This window comes from Nicotiana tomentosiformis, chromosome 11 (genome assembly GCF_000390325.3).
Source record: "Nicotiana tomentosiformis chromosome 11, ASM39032v3, whole genome shotgun sequence".
Taxonomy (NCBI): Eukaryota; Viridiplantae; Streptophyta; class Magnoliopsida; order Solanales; family Solanaceae; genus Nicotiana; species Nicotiana tomentosiformis.
The window spans coordinates 52574508-52592781 of NC_090822.1; the positions used below are offsets into that span (position 1 = coordinate 52574508).

At 39.5% G+C, this 18274-nt stretch overlaps 2 protein-coding genes across 2 annotated transcripts; one reads left to right on the plus strand and one right to left on the minus strand.

Moving 5' to 3' along the window:
• Positions 1–3535: 3535 nt before the first annotated feature.
• Positions 3536–4709, minus strand: LOC138901455 (uncharacterized). The gene is made up of 3 exons (XM_070189222.1): positions 4289–4709; positions 3906–4159; positions 3536–3730 (listed from the first exon to the last, which is right to left on the minus strand). Exons 1-3 carry the CDS (start codon positions 4707–4709, stop codon positions 3536–3538), a joined length of 870 nt encoding a protein of 289 aa, XP_070045323.1.
• Positions 4710–11840: 7131 nt separating this feature from the next.
• Positions 11841–15172, plus strand: LOC138901456 (uncharacterized). Its single transcript, XM_070189223.1, has 6 exons — positions 11841–12084; positions 12379–13286; positions 13685–13772; positions 14392–14691; positions 14775–14867; positions 14970–15172. The coding sequence occupies exons 1-6, from the start codon at positions 11841–11843 to the stop codon at positions 15170–15172; spliced, it is 1836 nt and encodes a 611-aa protein (XP_070045324.1).
• Positions 15173–18274: the final 3102 nt, after the last annotated feature.

Genomic DNA, 18274 nt, shown 5'->3' on the forward strand with positions numbered 1-18274 from the left:
CGATATTTCTTTATGTTTCCATTAAAAATAACAGTTGCTGGACAGAGTTGCTGGACAGTGTATCTTGTGTAGTCCTTGATATAACTGCAACTATCAATGACAGTAACGTGCAATACTTACGTGCATAGTTGAACCGTTCCAACTTTGCTATCAATGACAGTAACGTCCAACACCTCCCCACATGCATAATAGTTTCAACTTTGCACCAGTTCTGTGCATAGTTGAACCATTTCATTTTGAATATAAGTGCATGTGTGTCCCGCTGATGTTCTTTGCCTAAAATTAGGTGACTCCCTTCCTGTGCATTTGAGGTGTTAATCTGCACGTGGTTATATACTACAAACGCCCCATATGCTCTTGTTTTAGCTTGCCAAAAGTACCTGCGTGACACAGAAATTCCGAGCAGCAGAATACTCTTCTTTGATTCTATGCTTTTGCCTATCTTTAATTTCCTCCTAGTGGAATGAGTGCATTGCACTAATACCACCAACTGAAAGTTCATCAAAGAATAGGGCATAAATACAGTATCTTCACCTGCAAAACAGAAGTCTATGTTAGTAACAAAAGGAGGGCTCACCATGCTCTCCTCCATATGGATTTGAGCATGGTGATCAGATGTGTAGCCTCTTGTCAACTCCTTCTCCTTAGACTGATCTTCCCCTCCTATTCCTAATTCCTTGCTACTCTTACTCTTAAGTATGGACATTGCATCTTATCACTATTCACCAACCTTCTATCTTGTGCATCTAGGTCCTCAAGACAATTATATTCTATAGGACCAATATCTAGTGCATAATTTGCAATGTGATCTGCTAAGTTATTACCTTCTCGAAAAGTGTGTTTCACTGTTACATTGCATCTGGCCATCATCTCCTTAATCTTCTCAACAACTACACAGATAGCCCATGGTGATTTCCACTCTCCAGTTATTGCATTCTTTAAAAGCATAGAGTCAGTGTGAAAATCGATTAGAACATAGTCATTCTCCACACAACATTTCAAAGCTTCATTGATTGCACTTGCTTCAGCAACTGTATTTGAACCTTCTGGGATCTCTTTGCCACATGCATATACCACATCTCCCTCTTCATTTCTGAGTACAAATCCAATCAAGCTTCTACCTGGATTGCCCCTAGCTGCCCCGTCTGTATTAACTTTAATCCACCCTTGACTTGGAAACTTCCACAGCACCTTTGTATACGTTAGAGTTGGAGTTTATTGTTCCATCATTTTAACCAAGTCTGGCCACCTATGAGGAAAGTTCTGAATACCTGGATTTTTTAATTTGATAAGAGATTGCATAGTGGTGGAAATCTGATAAATGACTCTGCTAACAGTGACTGCATCTTCATATTTATAGTTGTTTCTTCTCTTCCACAATTCTCATACAATCACAGATGGCGGAGCTTGCATAATAGGCTTTAGTCTTTGAATAACATCAGCAGTCCAACACTTAACAACAGCTTGATAAAAAGTGATCCCATACAAAGCAATTCCTGCATGTCCAAGGAAGTATTTCCACACTCTAGTGGAACCATATGAGGTGAAAAACATATGCTACATTGTCTCTTCTTTTGGCTCAGCACAATACCAACATTTAGATGCCATTAGGTACCCTAGTCTCCTAAAAAAGGCATCCAGAGGCAGCCTATTTTTTCAAACTTCTCACATGAAAAAAGCAATCTTAAAAGGCAGTCCTTTCACCCAGATATTACTATAAGCATTGCAAGGTTCTTGCCTCCTTCTCAAATATTCCCAGGCAGATTTGACAGTGAAGTTTCCCCTAGTTTCTAGCATCCAAACATGTTTATCAAGGATTTCAATCGACACTTGTGGTTGTATGTTTTCCAGAATATGTGAAGCAATGTCTTCTGGTAAAATCTCTCTAATATTTTCCTCATCCCACTGTCCATCATACACCACCTCATATATGTTGTGTATGGATTCATCACACACAAAATCTGGGGGTGTGACAAAATATAAAGAGCCCAGTCCTATCCAGTTTTCAAACCAGAACAAAGCAGACCCCATTTTAGGTTGCCATAATATTGGATGCTCAATGATATCCCTACACTCAAGAATCTTTCTCCAAACATGGGATCCATTTTTCCAAGGCACCACCATAGGATTGAGTTTTTTGGAGTATTTTTGGCTCATAAACAAGCTCCACAGACTAGGTTTTGTTCTAAAGTTCCACCACAATTTACAAAACAAAGCCGTGGACATATCATGCAATGATCTGAAACCAACACCACCCTCATCCCATGGTAAGCATAGGGTGTTCCAATATGCCCAATGTCTACTCGCAGCACCTACAGAGTTGCACCAGAAGAACTGTGCAAATATCTTGTGTAACCTGTTGATCACATATGGTGGAGGATTGACCGTTGAAAGCAAGTGTATAGGCATAATCTGGAGTACATGTGATATAAGAACTTCCCTTCCTCCAATAGATAATAGCTTCCCTTTCCAAGTCTGCAACTTATCCATCACCTTTGTTATGAGACCTTGATAATACTCCATCCTCCTTCTAAGATAAAAAAAATTGGACATCCAAGATACATAAATGGAAAATCCTGCTTAGGCATTCCTGTGATCCTTGTACCTTATCTACTACTTGTGCACTGGCAGAGTGGTGCATATATATAGCCGATTTACTCTTATTTATAAGCTTCCTAGAAGCAGCTTCATAAGCTGTCAATATTTCCATTATAAGTTGCAATGAAGTGGCATCTAAGGATGAAAAACTTGTGGTATCATCAGCATATGCTAGATGGTTTATCTTGGGGCTCCACTTAGGCAATCCAAATCCACAGAAATACAGGTTCTTGTGCAAGGCATTTAGTCCTCTTGACATTGCTTCTGCAGCCAAAATAAAAAGAGTAGGTGATAGTGGGTTACTCTGCTTCACATCTCTTGTTGATCTAAAAAAGCCATGAGGCTGCCCATTGAGAAGTATAAAATACCAGTTATTTGACATAATCCCATGCACTAAGCCTATGAATATTTCTTCAAATCCCATCTTCCTCAGGACCTTTGTTAAGAAAAGCCAAGACAGTCGATCGTAGGCCTTTGTCATGTCTAATTTGATCATAACATTTTGACCTGCCTTGGTTCTCAATCAAAAATCTGTTATTATCTCCTGTGTTAGTAGAATTTTTTTCACTATGCTCCTTCCTTTTACAAAATCAGCCTGCTCATCTGAGATTAGATTAGGCAGCATACCTACCAATCTTTCATGTATTACTCTGAAAAACACATTATTTATGAAGTTGTTAAGGCTAATAGGTCGCATATCAGGAAAGGTCACAACTTCCTTCTTCTTGGGTAGCAAAACCAGATTTGTATGAGTTATGTACCTGGGCAGATCATTTCCATTGAAAAATTCCTTCACCATATCTACAATGTCATCACCAACTATATCTCAACATGAGTGAAAGAAGCACCCAGTAAATCCATCTAGTCCACCAGCACTTTCTATATTTAAGCCAAAAACTGCATTTTTGACCTCTTCCATAGTAGGTTGTTGCATCAGTTATAGATTCTGATTATTGTCCACCATAGCAGATACATGATCTAGTATTCCAAAGGCAGTAGGAACTGAATCTTCATGGAACTGAGTTTGATCAAATCTTACTGCCTCATCAGCCATCTCTGCCTTGTCTTCTAGCCAATTGCTAGCATCATTCTGCACCCTTTTCAATTGTAGCCTTTTCCTTCGACCATTAATCTGTGCGTGAAAATATTTTGTCTTCCTATCTCCATCTTGAAACTAAGTCATGCCAGATTTTTGCTTCCAAAATTCTTCTTCTAAAGCTAAAAATCTAATCAACTCAGCTTGGACCTTCTACAGCCTTTCTCTATGTTGGATTCCTTTCAAACTCAGCTTCATGAACTAGCACCACCTCTTCTAAGCTTGCTATTTTCTGAAAAATATCACCATAAGTTGCCCTGCTCCATGTTGATAAAGCCTTCTTCAACCTCTTCAACTTGTAATTAAAAGTGAAAAAAGGATCCCCAACAAAGTCTGCTTTCCAGTTTTCTTTAACCAAATCCGTGAAAGTATGATGCTTTGTCCAAATATTGAGGAACTTAAATGCTTTTTTTATTGCAGTAGCATCAGCAATACATGTCAACAAAATAGGGTTATGATCAGACCCTATTTTTGATAGATGTGTTAACTCTAAACCTGGAAGCATCTATTGAAATTCTATGTTGGCCAAGCAGCAATTCAACCTTTTAAAAATGCAATCCTCTTCTGCCCTCCCATTCCACCAAGTAAATATACTCCCTTTGAAGCCTAGATCAGTGAGGTTACAAATATTGATGCAATGTCGAAAGTCATTAACCTCATTTAGTGAAACAGGCAGTCCACCAAATTTCTCCTCTTCATCCCAAATGACATTGAAATCACCCTTCACAAGCCAAGGCAATGACATATCCCTAGCCAAATTATACATGTTGTCCCATAACTCAATACATTCGATGGCATCACATTTCGCATAAGAAAACATAACAATGAATGAGACTTGAGTGTCCATATTTGTTAGCTTCATAGTCATTTGTTGCTCCATGTTGATCAGAAAATCTACTCCATGATCTTCATCTACAAACACCCATATCTTATTTGAAACATTAACAAAAGCGTGCAACATTCCAATTTTCTTTCTATATCCTTCTAGCTTCCTTGCCTTTTGCATTGGTTCCATGATCTCTATAAATTGAAAGTGATGATGTCTCTACATATTGGCAAGCCTCTCAAAGGCTTTCTTTGTATTAATAGATCTCACATTCCAAATGATCGCATTCATGATTAATTGTGAGATTTAGATGGGGTCCTTCTTGTTTGAACCCCAGGAACTAAACTTTGGTTATCTTTTGGTTGTTTTTTCTTTCCCCTTCTTGTTGATTTTCCTCCTTCCATGTGTCTAGGTGAAAGATCACCCTGCCTTGCAATATTTTTGAAGTTTTGTGTTGTGGATTCTTCATCAAAATTCTTCCTCTGCCTCCAGTATTTTTCTGATTTCTGTAGTCTTCAAGTTGAGCTTCCACCTGCTGTTGTAAATTCTTAGGGATCAATGCAGTGTTTCCTTTCAACTGAACTGATTGTTCTTTGGCTGCAGTGTGATTTTGCATTATGGTTGTTTTTGCTCCTCCATATACTGGATTGAATATGATCTGTTACACCAAAATTGGCCTTCAAAATCCCATCTTCTTTACTAATCTTATCTGCTTGAGCTCCAAATGATTTAGGATTGGGATTTAAAATTTGTTCCACTCCACTGCTTTCTGAGATTGTTAGATACTTTTTCATTTGAACATTTTCCTCTTCATTGATGTTGCTCTCTCCCCTTGGCTCTTGATTTTTGTTCTTAGCATTAACACTTTGTTCCTCTTAATCATTCTCTTCATCAGTTGAAACCTCTTCACCCATGACACCATCAAGCAATTCCCTTTCCTCTGAATCATCTTCAACTTGATAACACCATAATTTGCCTCCACTAAATTGTAACCTTTCATCACCCTTAGACATCCCATCTACTGCAGTAACATCAATAGATTGGGAAGGAATCTCTTGGCAGGACTGGTTGGTTGTAACATTACCAACAAATGTTCTATTTACCCATTGGGCAGTCGACTCTTTAGGTACCCCTTGATGAGCTACTAGTCGATCACCATTCTCATTCCCAGTAGATTTAAAATTGTTACCTTTCTTCGAAGATGCAATCTCATTAGAATTAGGATTAAAAGCTGGAGCAACTGGATTTAATCTCCCAGCTACATTATGATTAGGAACATGACTTTTTTTAGCTGGAGTTTCCTCCACTAAGGCTAGTTGATTAGACTCATTAACATCACCTCCAATACTGCAAATGTGTTTGTGATCTGATCTTGTTGTGCTGCAGCTTTGTCAACTGCAATAATTTCTTTTCTGGTTGTGACATTAGCATCAGTTTGTTTATCGTTGTTTTTCCCTCGATTGTCTCTAAATTTCTTCCATTGAGGTCCTACATTCCCAACTACCTTACCACTTGAAAGCACCATCAAAGGGCCAGTAGCTTTTCCTTTATCGACCATATTATCATTGGTAGTGTGATTATCTTCGTTGATGTCCATCTCTAAGATTGCAAATTTATTAGTTGTTTGCACCTGTTGAGCAGTCTTCTCAACTGACACGATTTGTTGCCCAGTTTTAGTCACATTCCCGACAACTTTGCCACTCATGAGAAACATTAAAGGAGTAGAATGTTTTTTTATTTTCCCCTGGTGTTCCACTGTAGTAATGACATCGTGAAAATCATCAGCAGCAGCCCTCTTGTCATTGCTTCGATTTTTTACTAGGTCGGGGTGCAAGTGCCAACATTCAATTTCATTGTGGCGTTGAAGCTTACACACTTTATCCACTTTATTCTTACCCCTCCATTAACTTCGTCATCGATGTCCAAACGTATCTTCTTAGGTAGCTCGGCCAACAAATTAACTAGAACTTTTACTCTTGCGCAACTCGGCCTAGTTTTGTTTATCGTCGCCGTGTCAAGACACTGGGCCTCCCCACAACTGTAGCTAAGAAAAAAAGTGTTTCCTTTACAAAAAAAGTAGCCAGCAGTCCAGGAAAAGAAATTAATGCCATCGCCATCGGAGTTTTTTCACCCGCCTTAAATTTTGCATCGTAAATAAGAGTTCGCAACTGGTATTCGTGCCCATCTTTGGCTTTGATATAGTACGTACTCTTCGATGTGAAATCGAGGAAGTCTTGCCATAGATTTAATCTAATTAATACATGACGATCTCTAAGAAATCCAATGTTGCACTCTCCTTTGATGCCACACTGTGTTGGTATGATTCGACGAAGCTCATGAATCTCCAGAGATCCATATGAGAGTTTTCCGATGACGGCATATTGAAGACCTTCAATAACATTCATCCGCTTGACTTCCGCTGCTGTGAATCTAATAACTGGATGACCATTCAAGAAAGTAGCTCGTCGCATCGGAATGGGTTGCACTGAAGTTGCAGCAGTAGCCATTGCTGAAGGATTTAATGTGTTTGGTTTCAAAATCTTTGAGAAATCTAAAGGAGCTGGATTAGAGTTTGTTGTTGTATGGTGTTGTGCGACACTGGGGGAAGGCTGACCAGCCAGAAAAAATGGCTTGCCGCCGGCCATTGAAGCTCAAAACTCCAAATTTCTGTGATGAACAGTGACTCGCATGCTACTGTTCGCAGCACTATTCACGGAGCAGTTTAGGTGCGATGTATGAATACTAGCATGGTAACTGTTGTTGTGGGAAAATTCTATGAGTGGAAAATAATCATACCAGCTACCTTAAAGTCAAGAACACAAGTGCGTAACATATTCTCGAGTGTCTGAATAATCTGCTCTGCCTTCCCGTCGGTCTGTGGAAGGAAGGTTTTACTAAGATTTACCTGAGTACCCAAACCTTGCTGATTTCCTCCAAAATTTAGCTGTGAACTGTGCCTCTAGATCTAAAATAAAAAAAATAGGAGTGCCATGCAACCTGACTATTTCCTTGATATACAACTGAGCATATTGTTCCGCTGTGTTGATAGACGTAAGAGGTAAGAAGTGTGCTAATTTTGTGAGTCGATCCACAATCACCCAAATCGAGTCGAACTTACAAGGCGTACGGGGTAGGCCTACCACAAATTCCATATTGATCATCTCTCACTTCCACATTGGAATATCGATGTTTTGTGCCAATCCACCGGGCCTTTGGTGTTTTGATTTCACTTGTTGACAATTTGGACATCTTGCCACAAAGTCTGCTACATTCCTTTTCATATCATTCCACCAGTAAATTTTCTTAAGATCATGGTACATCTTTGTAGAGCCTGGGTATACAGAATACCTAGAAGTGTGAGCCTCGGTCATGATTCTTTCTCCGAGACCATCTATATTTGGAACACGTAATCGCCATTGGTACCATAGTGTACCATCATCTGTGCCAAGAGAAAAATCCATGGTATTTTGTTCATAATCCCCTCCTTCAATTGTACCAACAATGGATCGTCGTAGTGCTTCTCATTTACTTCCAAAACAAGCGATGATTCAGCCCTGTTTTTCATAGTTACCCCTCCTTCACTAGGGTCCGCAAGACGAACTCCCAAACTAGCCAATCAATGAACCTCCTTGGCCAACGGCCTTTGATATGCCTCCAAGTGAGTCAAACTACCCATGAATTTCCGACTAAGAGAATCCGCCACAATATTAGCCTTCCCCAGATGATATAGAATATCGATGTCGTAGTCTTTGAGTAACTCAAGCCATCTTCTCTACCTCAGATTCAATTCCTTCTATTTGCAAATATATTGAAGGCTCTTATGGTCCATTAATATATCCACATGGACCCCATACAGATAATGATGCCAAATCATCAACGCAAACACCATCGCCGCAAGTTCTAAGTCATGTGTTGGATAGTTCTTCCCATAATTTTTGAGTTTCCTAGAAGCATAAGCAATCACCTTTCCATGTTGCATCAATACACACCCAAGTCCTATCCTTGAAGCATTACAAAATACCACAAACCCATTTGTACCATATGGTAAGGTCATCACCAGTGTCGTAGTCAATCTTGATTTCAACTCTTGGAAGCTATTTTCACCATCATTCGACCACTGGAACTTGACTGCCTTATGCGTCAATTTAGCCGATGGAGAAGCAAGAGTAGAGAAACCCACTACAAACATCCTGTAATACCTAACTAAGCCCAAGAAACTGCGGATCTCTATTGGAGTTGTAGCTCTAGGATAATTCTTCACAGCTATGATCTTTTGAGGTAGTAGACGGCGATATAGGTTACAATATTATCCTGGGGAAACCATGGTTACATGAGATGAAGGTCGTACTGTCAACATATCATCAATTGCTGAAGTTCCAAACTCCCATGGGAATTAAAGAAATAAGAGGAGACCAACCGGCGGCAAGGAAAATGAATGCAATTTTAGTTTCCAGTAGCAATAGGAAAGAGCATGCAGCATAGCAATTATAGAAACAGGCGCATGTTCCCTAGTCGAGCAAAGTCAACCAAGGGGAGGATTCATCGGAATCCTATAAGGTACCAAGATACTTCCAGGTACCAGAAGAAACAAATGCAACAAAATCCACAACGGAAGAAATTGAGCAGGTCGCATTGCTCGAAAAGTTCTTAGAGAGGAAGTTCCACTTGGGGACAGAACTAAACTTCGAGCTCAGGTCTGGATTCATCGAATTCCTTAAATTTAATGTTGACTATTTTGCGTGGTCGCATGCAGATATGATAGGTATCGCGCCAGAAGTCGCCGTACACAAACTAAGCCTAGATCCCAACATGTTACATCTTGTGCGTCCCAAGGTGACGTATAATGAATATGACTTGTTAATTATGATATAAATGAGTTTAAAGTCATAATATGACTATATAAGATATTTGGATATAAAATATAAAGTTTGGAAAAAATCGGATTTAAGTTGCAGAAAATCTGACTAAAGATTTGCCTTATAACGAAACCTTTTGAGCAATACTTTGCATGTGTTATATGAGGTATTCTTGGGACATATTATACACCGAATTGAAGGTCTTGCAATCTATTTTTAAATGCTCTTAACCTTTCATTCATACGACTTTTGGATAAAACGATATAAGAGTCAGAAGAAGGGCCAATGCTAGGGTGCCAAGCTAGCACCTCTTTGACTTTTCAAAAGTTGATATATATAGGTTTTTAATCCTCTTTCTCTTCATTTTTCATAGAACTCGAACATATAACCCCCCATAAACTTATACATAATCTCTCTTCTAGGGTTTCAAAGAATATTAACATCCCAGGTACGAAATCAAGAAGCGATAACATTAGAACGATCCCTACGACGTAAGAATCGCTATATCGCCTCACTTTTTCTTTGTAGTTTGAGTTTTGGAAAATACTTCATAGTTAATAAAACATCTATTTTCTGTATTTAAGATTTAAAATATCAAGGAAGGTTGATAAATTCATTTCCTACTAGTCAGAACTTACGGGACGGTGATCGGAAGCCGTGAGTTCGATTTATTTCACTTTTAGTGAACTATTTCGTAGTCCACTTGTGTTGGCCTGTTCTGCTGCAGATTTTTTGAGTTTGTAAGGATAAAGGGAATGGAGAAATGCCACATGTGGTAGGGTAGTAGGTTGGTTGCTCGTCGTTGTAATTTCAGGCTAATTGATAACTTGTTGATTGGGTGAGTTATGGTAAAATTGGGTTTTTTTGTTGTATTAAAGGTCCAAAATTGTAGTTAGGTTGTTTTTGAGTTATTGGTTGTATTGTGTTGTTATCTCACCTATAGTTGGCTTGAAGGAGCAGTAAAATCTGGGAAAATACTGCCTGTTTTATTTTAGAATCGACTTATCGTTTGAGATACGTGATATACTAGTGCCATCTAAGTTGTACATGTATTTCTTTGTTATAGAGTTGGCGCGCTAGTTGTCATAAGCTTGTTGTTGAGTTGCATTGACGAATTGAGGTATGTTAAGGCTATCCCTTCTTTCCTATTGGCGTGATTCATATGATACAACGAAACAAGCAAGCACACAACTTTCATAAATGATTCTATTCTTAGAAGTACTAGGGTTGCCTATGATCTTGATTCCCCATATGTCCTACTATCGTATCGTCTGTTTAGGGGTCTCATGACATTCCGACAGATCATATTGACTTTCTTCATTATGCCTTGCATTCATTTATACATGTATAGTGTCTCATGACCATATGGCGTTATATATGCATATAGTATATGTATATGGGGTATGGGGAAAGGTTATGGCGTTATATACTCACCACCACCTGATCAACTAGCATACGTTGATGATTTCGCCCACTGAGGCCGAGATGATATGATGGGTTGCCCTCAGAGGCTTGATGATATTATGTACTCATATATCTATGCATGATATGACATTTATACGCATATGCATGACATTATAAATGTTTCATGATTCGTAGAGCTATTCAGACTTACAGGTTGAGTCCTTTACTCCATGTTTCTTTCATGTCTTTTATATACAGATTTTTATGCCTTACATACTCGGTACATTATTTGTATTGACGCCCCTATTGCCTGGGGGCCTGCGTTTCATGCCCATAGGTGCAGGTAGACAGGCTGACGGTCCCCCTTCTTAGGATCCTTGCTCACCGAGAGTTGGTGTGCTCCATTTGATCCGGAGTTGCTATTGGGTTTTAGTACAACACTTTGGTATACATATATGGGTATGACGGGGTCTAGTCCCATCATTTATATAGTTGTACACTCTATTAAATGTCTGTAGACAGTCATGTATAGTTGGATAGTATGTGGCCTTATCGGCTCACCCTACTGTATTTCGTATATATATGTATATATGTCTTTTGGGCATGTTTTCCCAAGTATGTTATTCACATGAATTAGTAGTTACTGCCATACGTTATGCATGACCTACACTTATTTCATGTTTATATCTTAGACGTATGCTTAGGGGTGTACGATAGGTAGAACTCGGGAACTCGTCATGGCCCATCGGTTTGGGTCGTGATAAAAGTGGTATCAGAGGACCCTTTGGTATTCACTGGAGCAGATACAAATGAGGACCCTCAGGTATTTATTGATAGGATGTAGAGGACTTTGAGTGTTGCGACTGAGTCAGTTGAGCTAGCTTCCTATAGAATTTGGGATGTTGCAATTTATTGGTACGAGTCTTGGGAGTTGTCTAGAGGTGAGGATGCCCTTCTAGTAGTATGGCAGGAGTTTACAGAGGATTTTCTTCGTCATTATTTACCACTAGAGCTTAGACGGGCCAGAGTTGATAGGTTCTTGACCTTTCAGCAGGGCAATATGGGTGTTTGGGAGTATAGCCTTCAGTTTGATTCTTTGGCTAAGTATGCTCCCACTATTGTAGCTAAGATGGAGGATCGGGTTCACCGGATCGTGATGGGGTTGGAGCCGCACCTGCTTAATAACTGTATGTTTGTCTCACTTCGGCTAGGCATTGATATTTCTCGTATTCAGGCATACGCTCAGGGTGTAGAGGAGAGTAAGCAGAAGCAGAGGGCCGATCATGAGCATGATAGGGGTCAGAGTAAGAGAGCGAGATCTTAAGGTCCTTCTGGTGAGTTTTGAGGTGGTCAGAGACAACAGTACCCGAGGTAACCAGCCTAGCCATTGGCTAGTGCACCCCCTCAGTTTGCCTGTAGGAGATTTGATCGTTCCACATATCCAGGGCCCAGTTAGAGTTCCAGGGCCTCTAGTTCTCAATATAGGGGTGAGTCAAGTCAAATAAGGCCACCCTTGCCATAATGTGCTCAGTGTGGTAAGCAGCATGCCGGGCAGTGCCTTGTGGGGTTGGGTGTTTGTTGTACTTATGGTTATCCAGGCCACGTTATGAGAGATTATCCAACAAGAGGTGGTGCAGGTATAGTTCAGCCAGCGGGATCTGTAGTTGCTTTGTCATCATCAGTACGGCCCCCTAGGCAAGGTTCACAGGCACCAGTTGGTCGTGGTAGAGATAGAAGTGGAGCATCTAGCTCGAGCGATCCTCAGAACCGCGCTTATGCATTAGAGGGCAGACGGGATCAGGAGTCGTCACCCGATATTGTTACAGATATATTATCAATCTCCTCATATGATGTATATGCATTGATTGATACAGGTTCCAACTTATCGTATGGCACTCTGTTGGTTGCTAGCAAGTTTTGGATAGAACCTGAGTTGATTAAACATTTTGATGTGTCTACACTTATTGGGGATACGGTGATAGCTAGACGGGTATATAGATATTGTATAGTAGTTGTTCATAGTCATTATACAGTAGAAGACCTGATTGAGTTAGATATAGTAGAAATTTATGTTATAATGGGTATGGATTGGTTGGCTTCTTGTTATGCTAACGTTGATTATAGATCAAAGATGGTTCGGTTCCAATTTCCAGGGGAGCAAGTTCTTGAGTGGAAAGGTAATACTGCATCGCCGAAAGGTAGGTATATTTCCAATCTCAAGGCAAGGAAGATGATCAAAAAGGGCTATATTTATCACTTAGTTTGGGTACAAGATGTGAAAGCAGAGTCACCGACCCTTCAGTCTATCTTGGTGGTTAATGAGTTTCCTGATATTTTTCCCGATAAGCTTCCAGGCCTTGCGCCAGAACAGGAGATTGAGTTTGCTATTGACATATTACCAGATACTCAGCCGATATCTATTCCTCTTTATACAATAGCACCTACAGAGATCAGAGAGTTGAAAGAACAACTGAGGGAATTGCTTGAAAAGGCTTTATCGGACCCAGTACATCCCCGTGGGGAGTACCTGTGTTATTTGTGAGAAAGAAAGATGGTTCCTTGCAGATGTGTATTGATTACAGGCAGTTGAATAAGGCGACGATCAAGAATAAGTACCCACTTTCGAGGATTGATGGTTTATTTGACCAGTTTCAGGGTGCCAGGTGTTTCTCGAAGATAGACTTGAGGTTGGGTACCATCAGGTAAGGGTTAGAGAGAAAGATATTCGGAAGACAGCAGTATTCATCAGGTAAGCATTCAGGCACTTTGAGTTTTGTGTCATGTCGTTCGGATTGACTAATGCCCCAGCAGTATTCATGGACTTGATGAACCGTGTGTTCAGACCCTTTCTAGATCTGTTCGTGGTTGTATTAATAGATGATATTTTGGTTTATTCTTGTTCAGAGGCTGAGCATGCAGATCATTTGTGTACTGTGCTTAAAGTTCTACAAGAAAGGAAGTTGTATGCAAAATTCTCTAAATGTGAATTCTGGTTAAATTCTACTGTTTTCCTTGGACATATTATTTCATGTGAGGGTATCCATGTTGATACATAGAAAATTGAGGCAGTGAAGATTTGGCCTAGACCCACGAGACCGACAGAGGTTCGTAGCTTCTTGGGTTTGGCAGGTTATTATAGGAGATTTGTAGAGGGCTTTTCTTCTCTTTCAGCACCATTGACAAAGTTGACTCAGAAGGCAACTAAGTTTTAGTGGACTGATGCTTGTGAGCAGAGTTTCCAGGCATTGAAGGATAGATTGACTTTAGCACCGGTTCTGACACTCCCAGAGGGACCGATGGTTATGCTATCTATTGTGACTCTTCGGGCATTAGATTGGGTTGTGTATTGATGCAGTATGGTAAGGTTGTAGCTTATTCTTCTAAACAACTAAGAAAGCATGAGAAGAACTACCTGACCCATGTTTTAGAGTTAGCCATGGTGATTCATGCACTAAAGATGTGGAGGCACTATTTGTATGGCATCTATGTTGATATCTATATGGATCATAAGAGCCTTTAGTAAGTCTTCAAACAAAAGGAATTAAATTTACATCAGAGGCGATGGTTGGAGCTACTGAAAGACTATAATGTTGATATTTTATAACATCCAGGGAAGGCGAATGTAGTAGCCGATGCCCTCAGACGTATATCTATGGGTAGCCTATCATATTTACAGCCAGGGAAGAGTGCGATAGCCTCTGTGATTCATCAGCTAGGTAATCTTGGAATTCGATTACTAGATTCAGGTGATACCGGAGTTACTATTCGGGACACAGCAACATCCTCTTTAGTAACTGAAGTGAAGGAATGCCAGTATGAGGATCCTATGCTAGCTCATTATAGAGATACAGCCCCTCAAAAGGAGAAGACACCATTTGAAATTACAAGAGATGGAGTTCTCAGATATCGAGGTCGATTATGTGTTCCTAATGTGGCAGGCTACTCTATCAAGTTATGGGAGAAACTCACTATTCTCGTTATTCTATTCATCCAGGAGAGGCGAAGATATATCATGATATCAGGGAAATATACTGGTGGGATGAAATGAAGAAGGATATAGAAGAGTTTGTTGCTCAGTGTCCTAATTGTCAGCAGGTTTAGATTAAGCATCAGAAACCAGGTGGATTATTGCAGGCTATAGAGATTCCGACTTGGAAATGGGAAGTAATTAATATGAATTTCATCATAGGCTTACCTCATACCCAGCGTAAGTCCGATTCTATATGGGTTATTGTTGACAGACTTACAAAATCAGCCCATTTTCTGCCTGTTAGGACTATGTATTCAGCAGAGTATTATGCAAGGCTTTACATTAAGGAGATAGTACGACTTCATGGTGTCCCTGTATCTGTTGTCTCAAATAGAGGTTCTCAGTTTACAACTAATTTCTAGAGGTCCTTCCAAAAAGGATTGGGGACTCAGGTAAGTCTTAGTATAGCATTTCATCCCCAGACAGATGGTCAGGCTGAGCGTATGATTCAGACATTGGAGGATATGCTACGGGCTTGTGTGATAGAATTCAGGGGTAGCTGGGATGATCACCTTCCACTTATTGAGTTTGCATATAATAATAGTTATCATTCCAGCATTAATATGGCTCCATATGAAGCTCTTTACGGACGGAAGTGTAGGTCACCTATCGGATGGTTTGAGGTTAGGGAAACAAGTTAGTAAGACTAGAGTTGGTACAACAGGCAGTTGAGAAGATTAAGCTTATATGGGAAAGGCTATTAGCAGCTCAGAGTCATCAGAAGTCCTATACATATAATCGACAACAAGACTTGGATTTTCAGGTAGATGATTGGATATTCTGAAAGGTATCACCGATGAAAGGCATTATAAGATTCGGTAAGAAAGGAAATCTTAGCCCTAGGTACATTGGACCTTATAAGATTATATGCAGAGTAGGCCAAGTAGCATATGAGTTAGACTTGCCTTCCAACTTAGAGTCTGTACATCTAGTCTTTCATGTGTCTATGCTCTGCAAGAGTATTGGAGATCCTTCTAGAGTCGTTCCAGTTGACAATGTTCAGGTCATAGATCAGCTATCATATGAGGAAGCTCCCATTGCTATACTAGATAGACAAGTTTGGAGATTGAGAACTAAGGATGTAGCTTCGGTTAGAGTACTTTGGAGAAACACGAATGTGGAGGAGATGACTTGGGAAGCTGAAGAAGACATGAAGACTAGGTATCCTCATTTGTTTCCTCTTCCGGAGGAGGATCGGACTGAGACATCACAACTTTTAGGTACGTATATGATACTGGATTCTTATGCTAGTTACTATCATTGGTCGTGTGAGGCCATTGATGTTATTGATGATTGTGGCCCCGTGGGGATTTGTATTGTTGGGTTTTCTGCGTGACGAGATGGTAGTAGTACCGTTATAGAGGAGACTCTGCCAAAATTTCTATAGATCTCTAGGAGTTTAACATTCGAGGAAGAATGTTTCTAAGGGGGGAAGATTGTTACACCCTGTGCATCCCAAGGTGACGTATAATAAATATGAGACTTATTAATAATGATTTAAATGAGTTTAAAGTCATAATATGACTATATATGATGTTTGGATATAAAATATAAAGTTTAGGAAAAATCGGATTTAAGTTGCGGAAACACTGACTAAGGATTTGCCTTGTAACGAAGCTTTTTGAGAAATATATTTCGTGTGTTATATGAGGTCTTCTTGGGACATATTATATACCACATTTAAGGTCTTGGAATATAGTTTCCAATATTTTTAACTGTTTATTCATATGACATCCGAATAAAAAAATATAAGCATCGGAAGAAGAGCCAATGCTAGCTAGCACCTCTTTGACTTTTCAAAAGTTGATATATATAGGTTTTTAATCCTCTTTCTCTTCATTTTTCATAGAACTCGAACAGAGAACCCCACATAAACCTATCATTAAGCTCTCTTCTAGGGTTTCAAAGAAGATTAACATCCTGGGTACGAAATCAAGAAGCGATAATATTAGAACGATCACTACGACTTAAGTATCGCTATATCGCCTCTCTTTTTCTTTGTAGTTTGAGCTTTGGAAGGCACTTCAGAGTTATGAAAACGTCTACTTTCTGTATTTAAGCTTTTAAATATCAAGGAATGTTGATAAATTCATTTCCTAATAGTTACAACTCACGGAAAGATGATTGGAAGCCATGAGTTCGATTTATTTCACTTTTAGTGGATTGTTTTGTAGTCCACTCGTGTTGGCCTATTGTGATGCTGAATTATGGAGTTTGGAAGGATAAAGGGCGTGGAGAAACACCATATGTGGTAGGGTAGCAGTCTGGTTGCCCGAATTGTAGTTAGGTTGTTTTTGAGTTGCTGGTTGTATTCTGTTGTTATCTCACTTATAGTAGGCTTGAGGGAGCAGTAAAATCAAAGTAAATGCTGCTTGTTTTATTTTAGAATCGAGTTATCGTTTGAGATACGTGATATACTAGCGCCATCTAAGTTGTACATGTATTTCTTTGATATAGGGTTGGAGCGCTAGTTGTCATAAGCTTGTTGTTGAGTTGCATTGATGACTTGAGGTATGTTAAGTCTATACCTTCTTTCCTTTTGGCATAATCCATTTGATACAACGAAAAAAGCAAGCACGCAACTTTCATAAATGATTCTATTCTTAGAAGTACTAGGGTTGCCTATGTTCTTGATTCCCCATATGTCCTACTATCATATTGTCTGTTCATGGGTCTCATGACATTCCAAGAGAACTTATTGACTTACTTCATTATGCATTGCATTTATTTATACATGTATATTGTCCCATCACTAGATGGCCTTATATACACGTATAGTATATGCATATAGGGTATGGGGAAAGGTTATGGCATTATATACGCACCACCACCTGATCAGCTAGCATACGTTGATGATTTTGCCCACTGAGGCCGAGAAGATATGATGCGTTGACCTCAGATGCTTGATGATGTTATGTACTCATATACCTATGCATGATATGACATTTATATGCATATGCATGACATTATAAATATTTCATGATTCACAGAGCTATTCAGACTTACAGCTTGAGTCCTTTACTCCATGTTTCTTTCATATCTTTTATATACTGATTTTTATGCCTTACATACTCGGTACATTACTCATATTGATGCCCCTATTGCCTGAGGGCCTACGTTTCATGCCCAAAGTGTAGTTAGACAGGCTGACGATCCCCCTTCTTAGGATCCTTGTACAGCGAGAGTTGGTGTGCTCCATGTGATCCGGAGCTGCTATTGGGTTTTGGTATGATACTTTTGTATACATATATGGGTATGACGGGGCCCAGTCCCGTCCTTTATACAGTTGTACACTCTATTAGAGGTCTGTAGATAGTCATGTTTAGTTGGATAGTATGTGGCCTTATTGGCTTGCCCTACCATATTCCGTATATATATATATATATATATATATATATATATATATATATATATATATATCTTTTGGTCATGTTTTCCCGCATATGTTATTCACATGAATATGT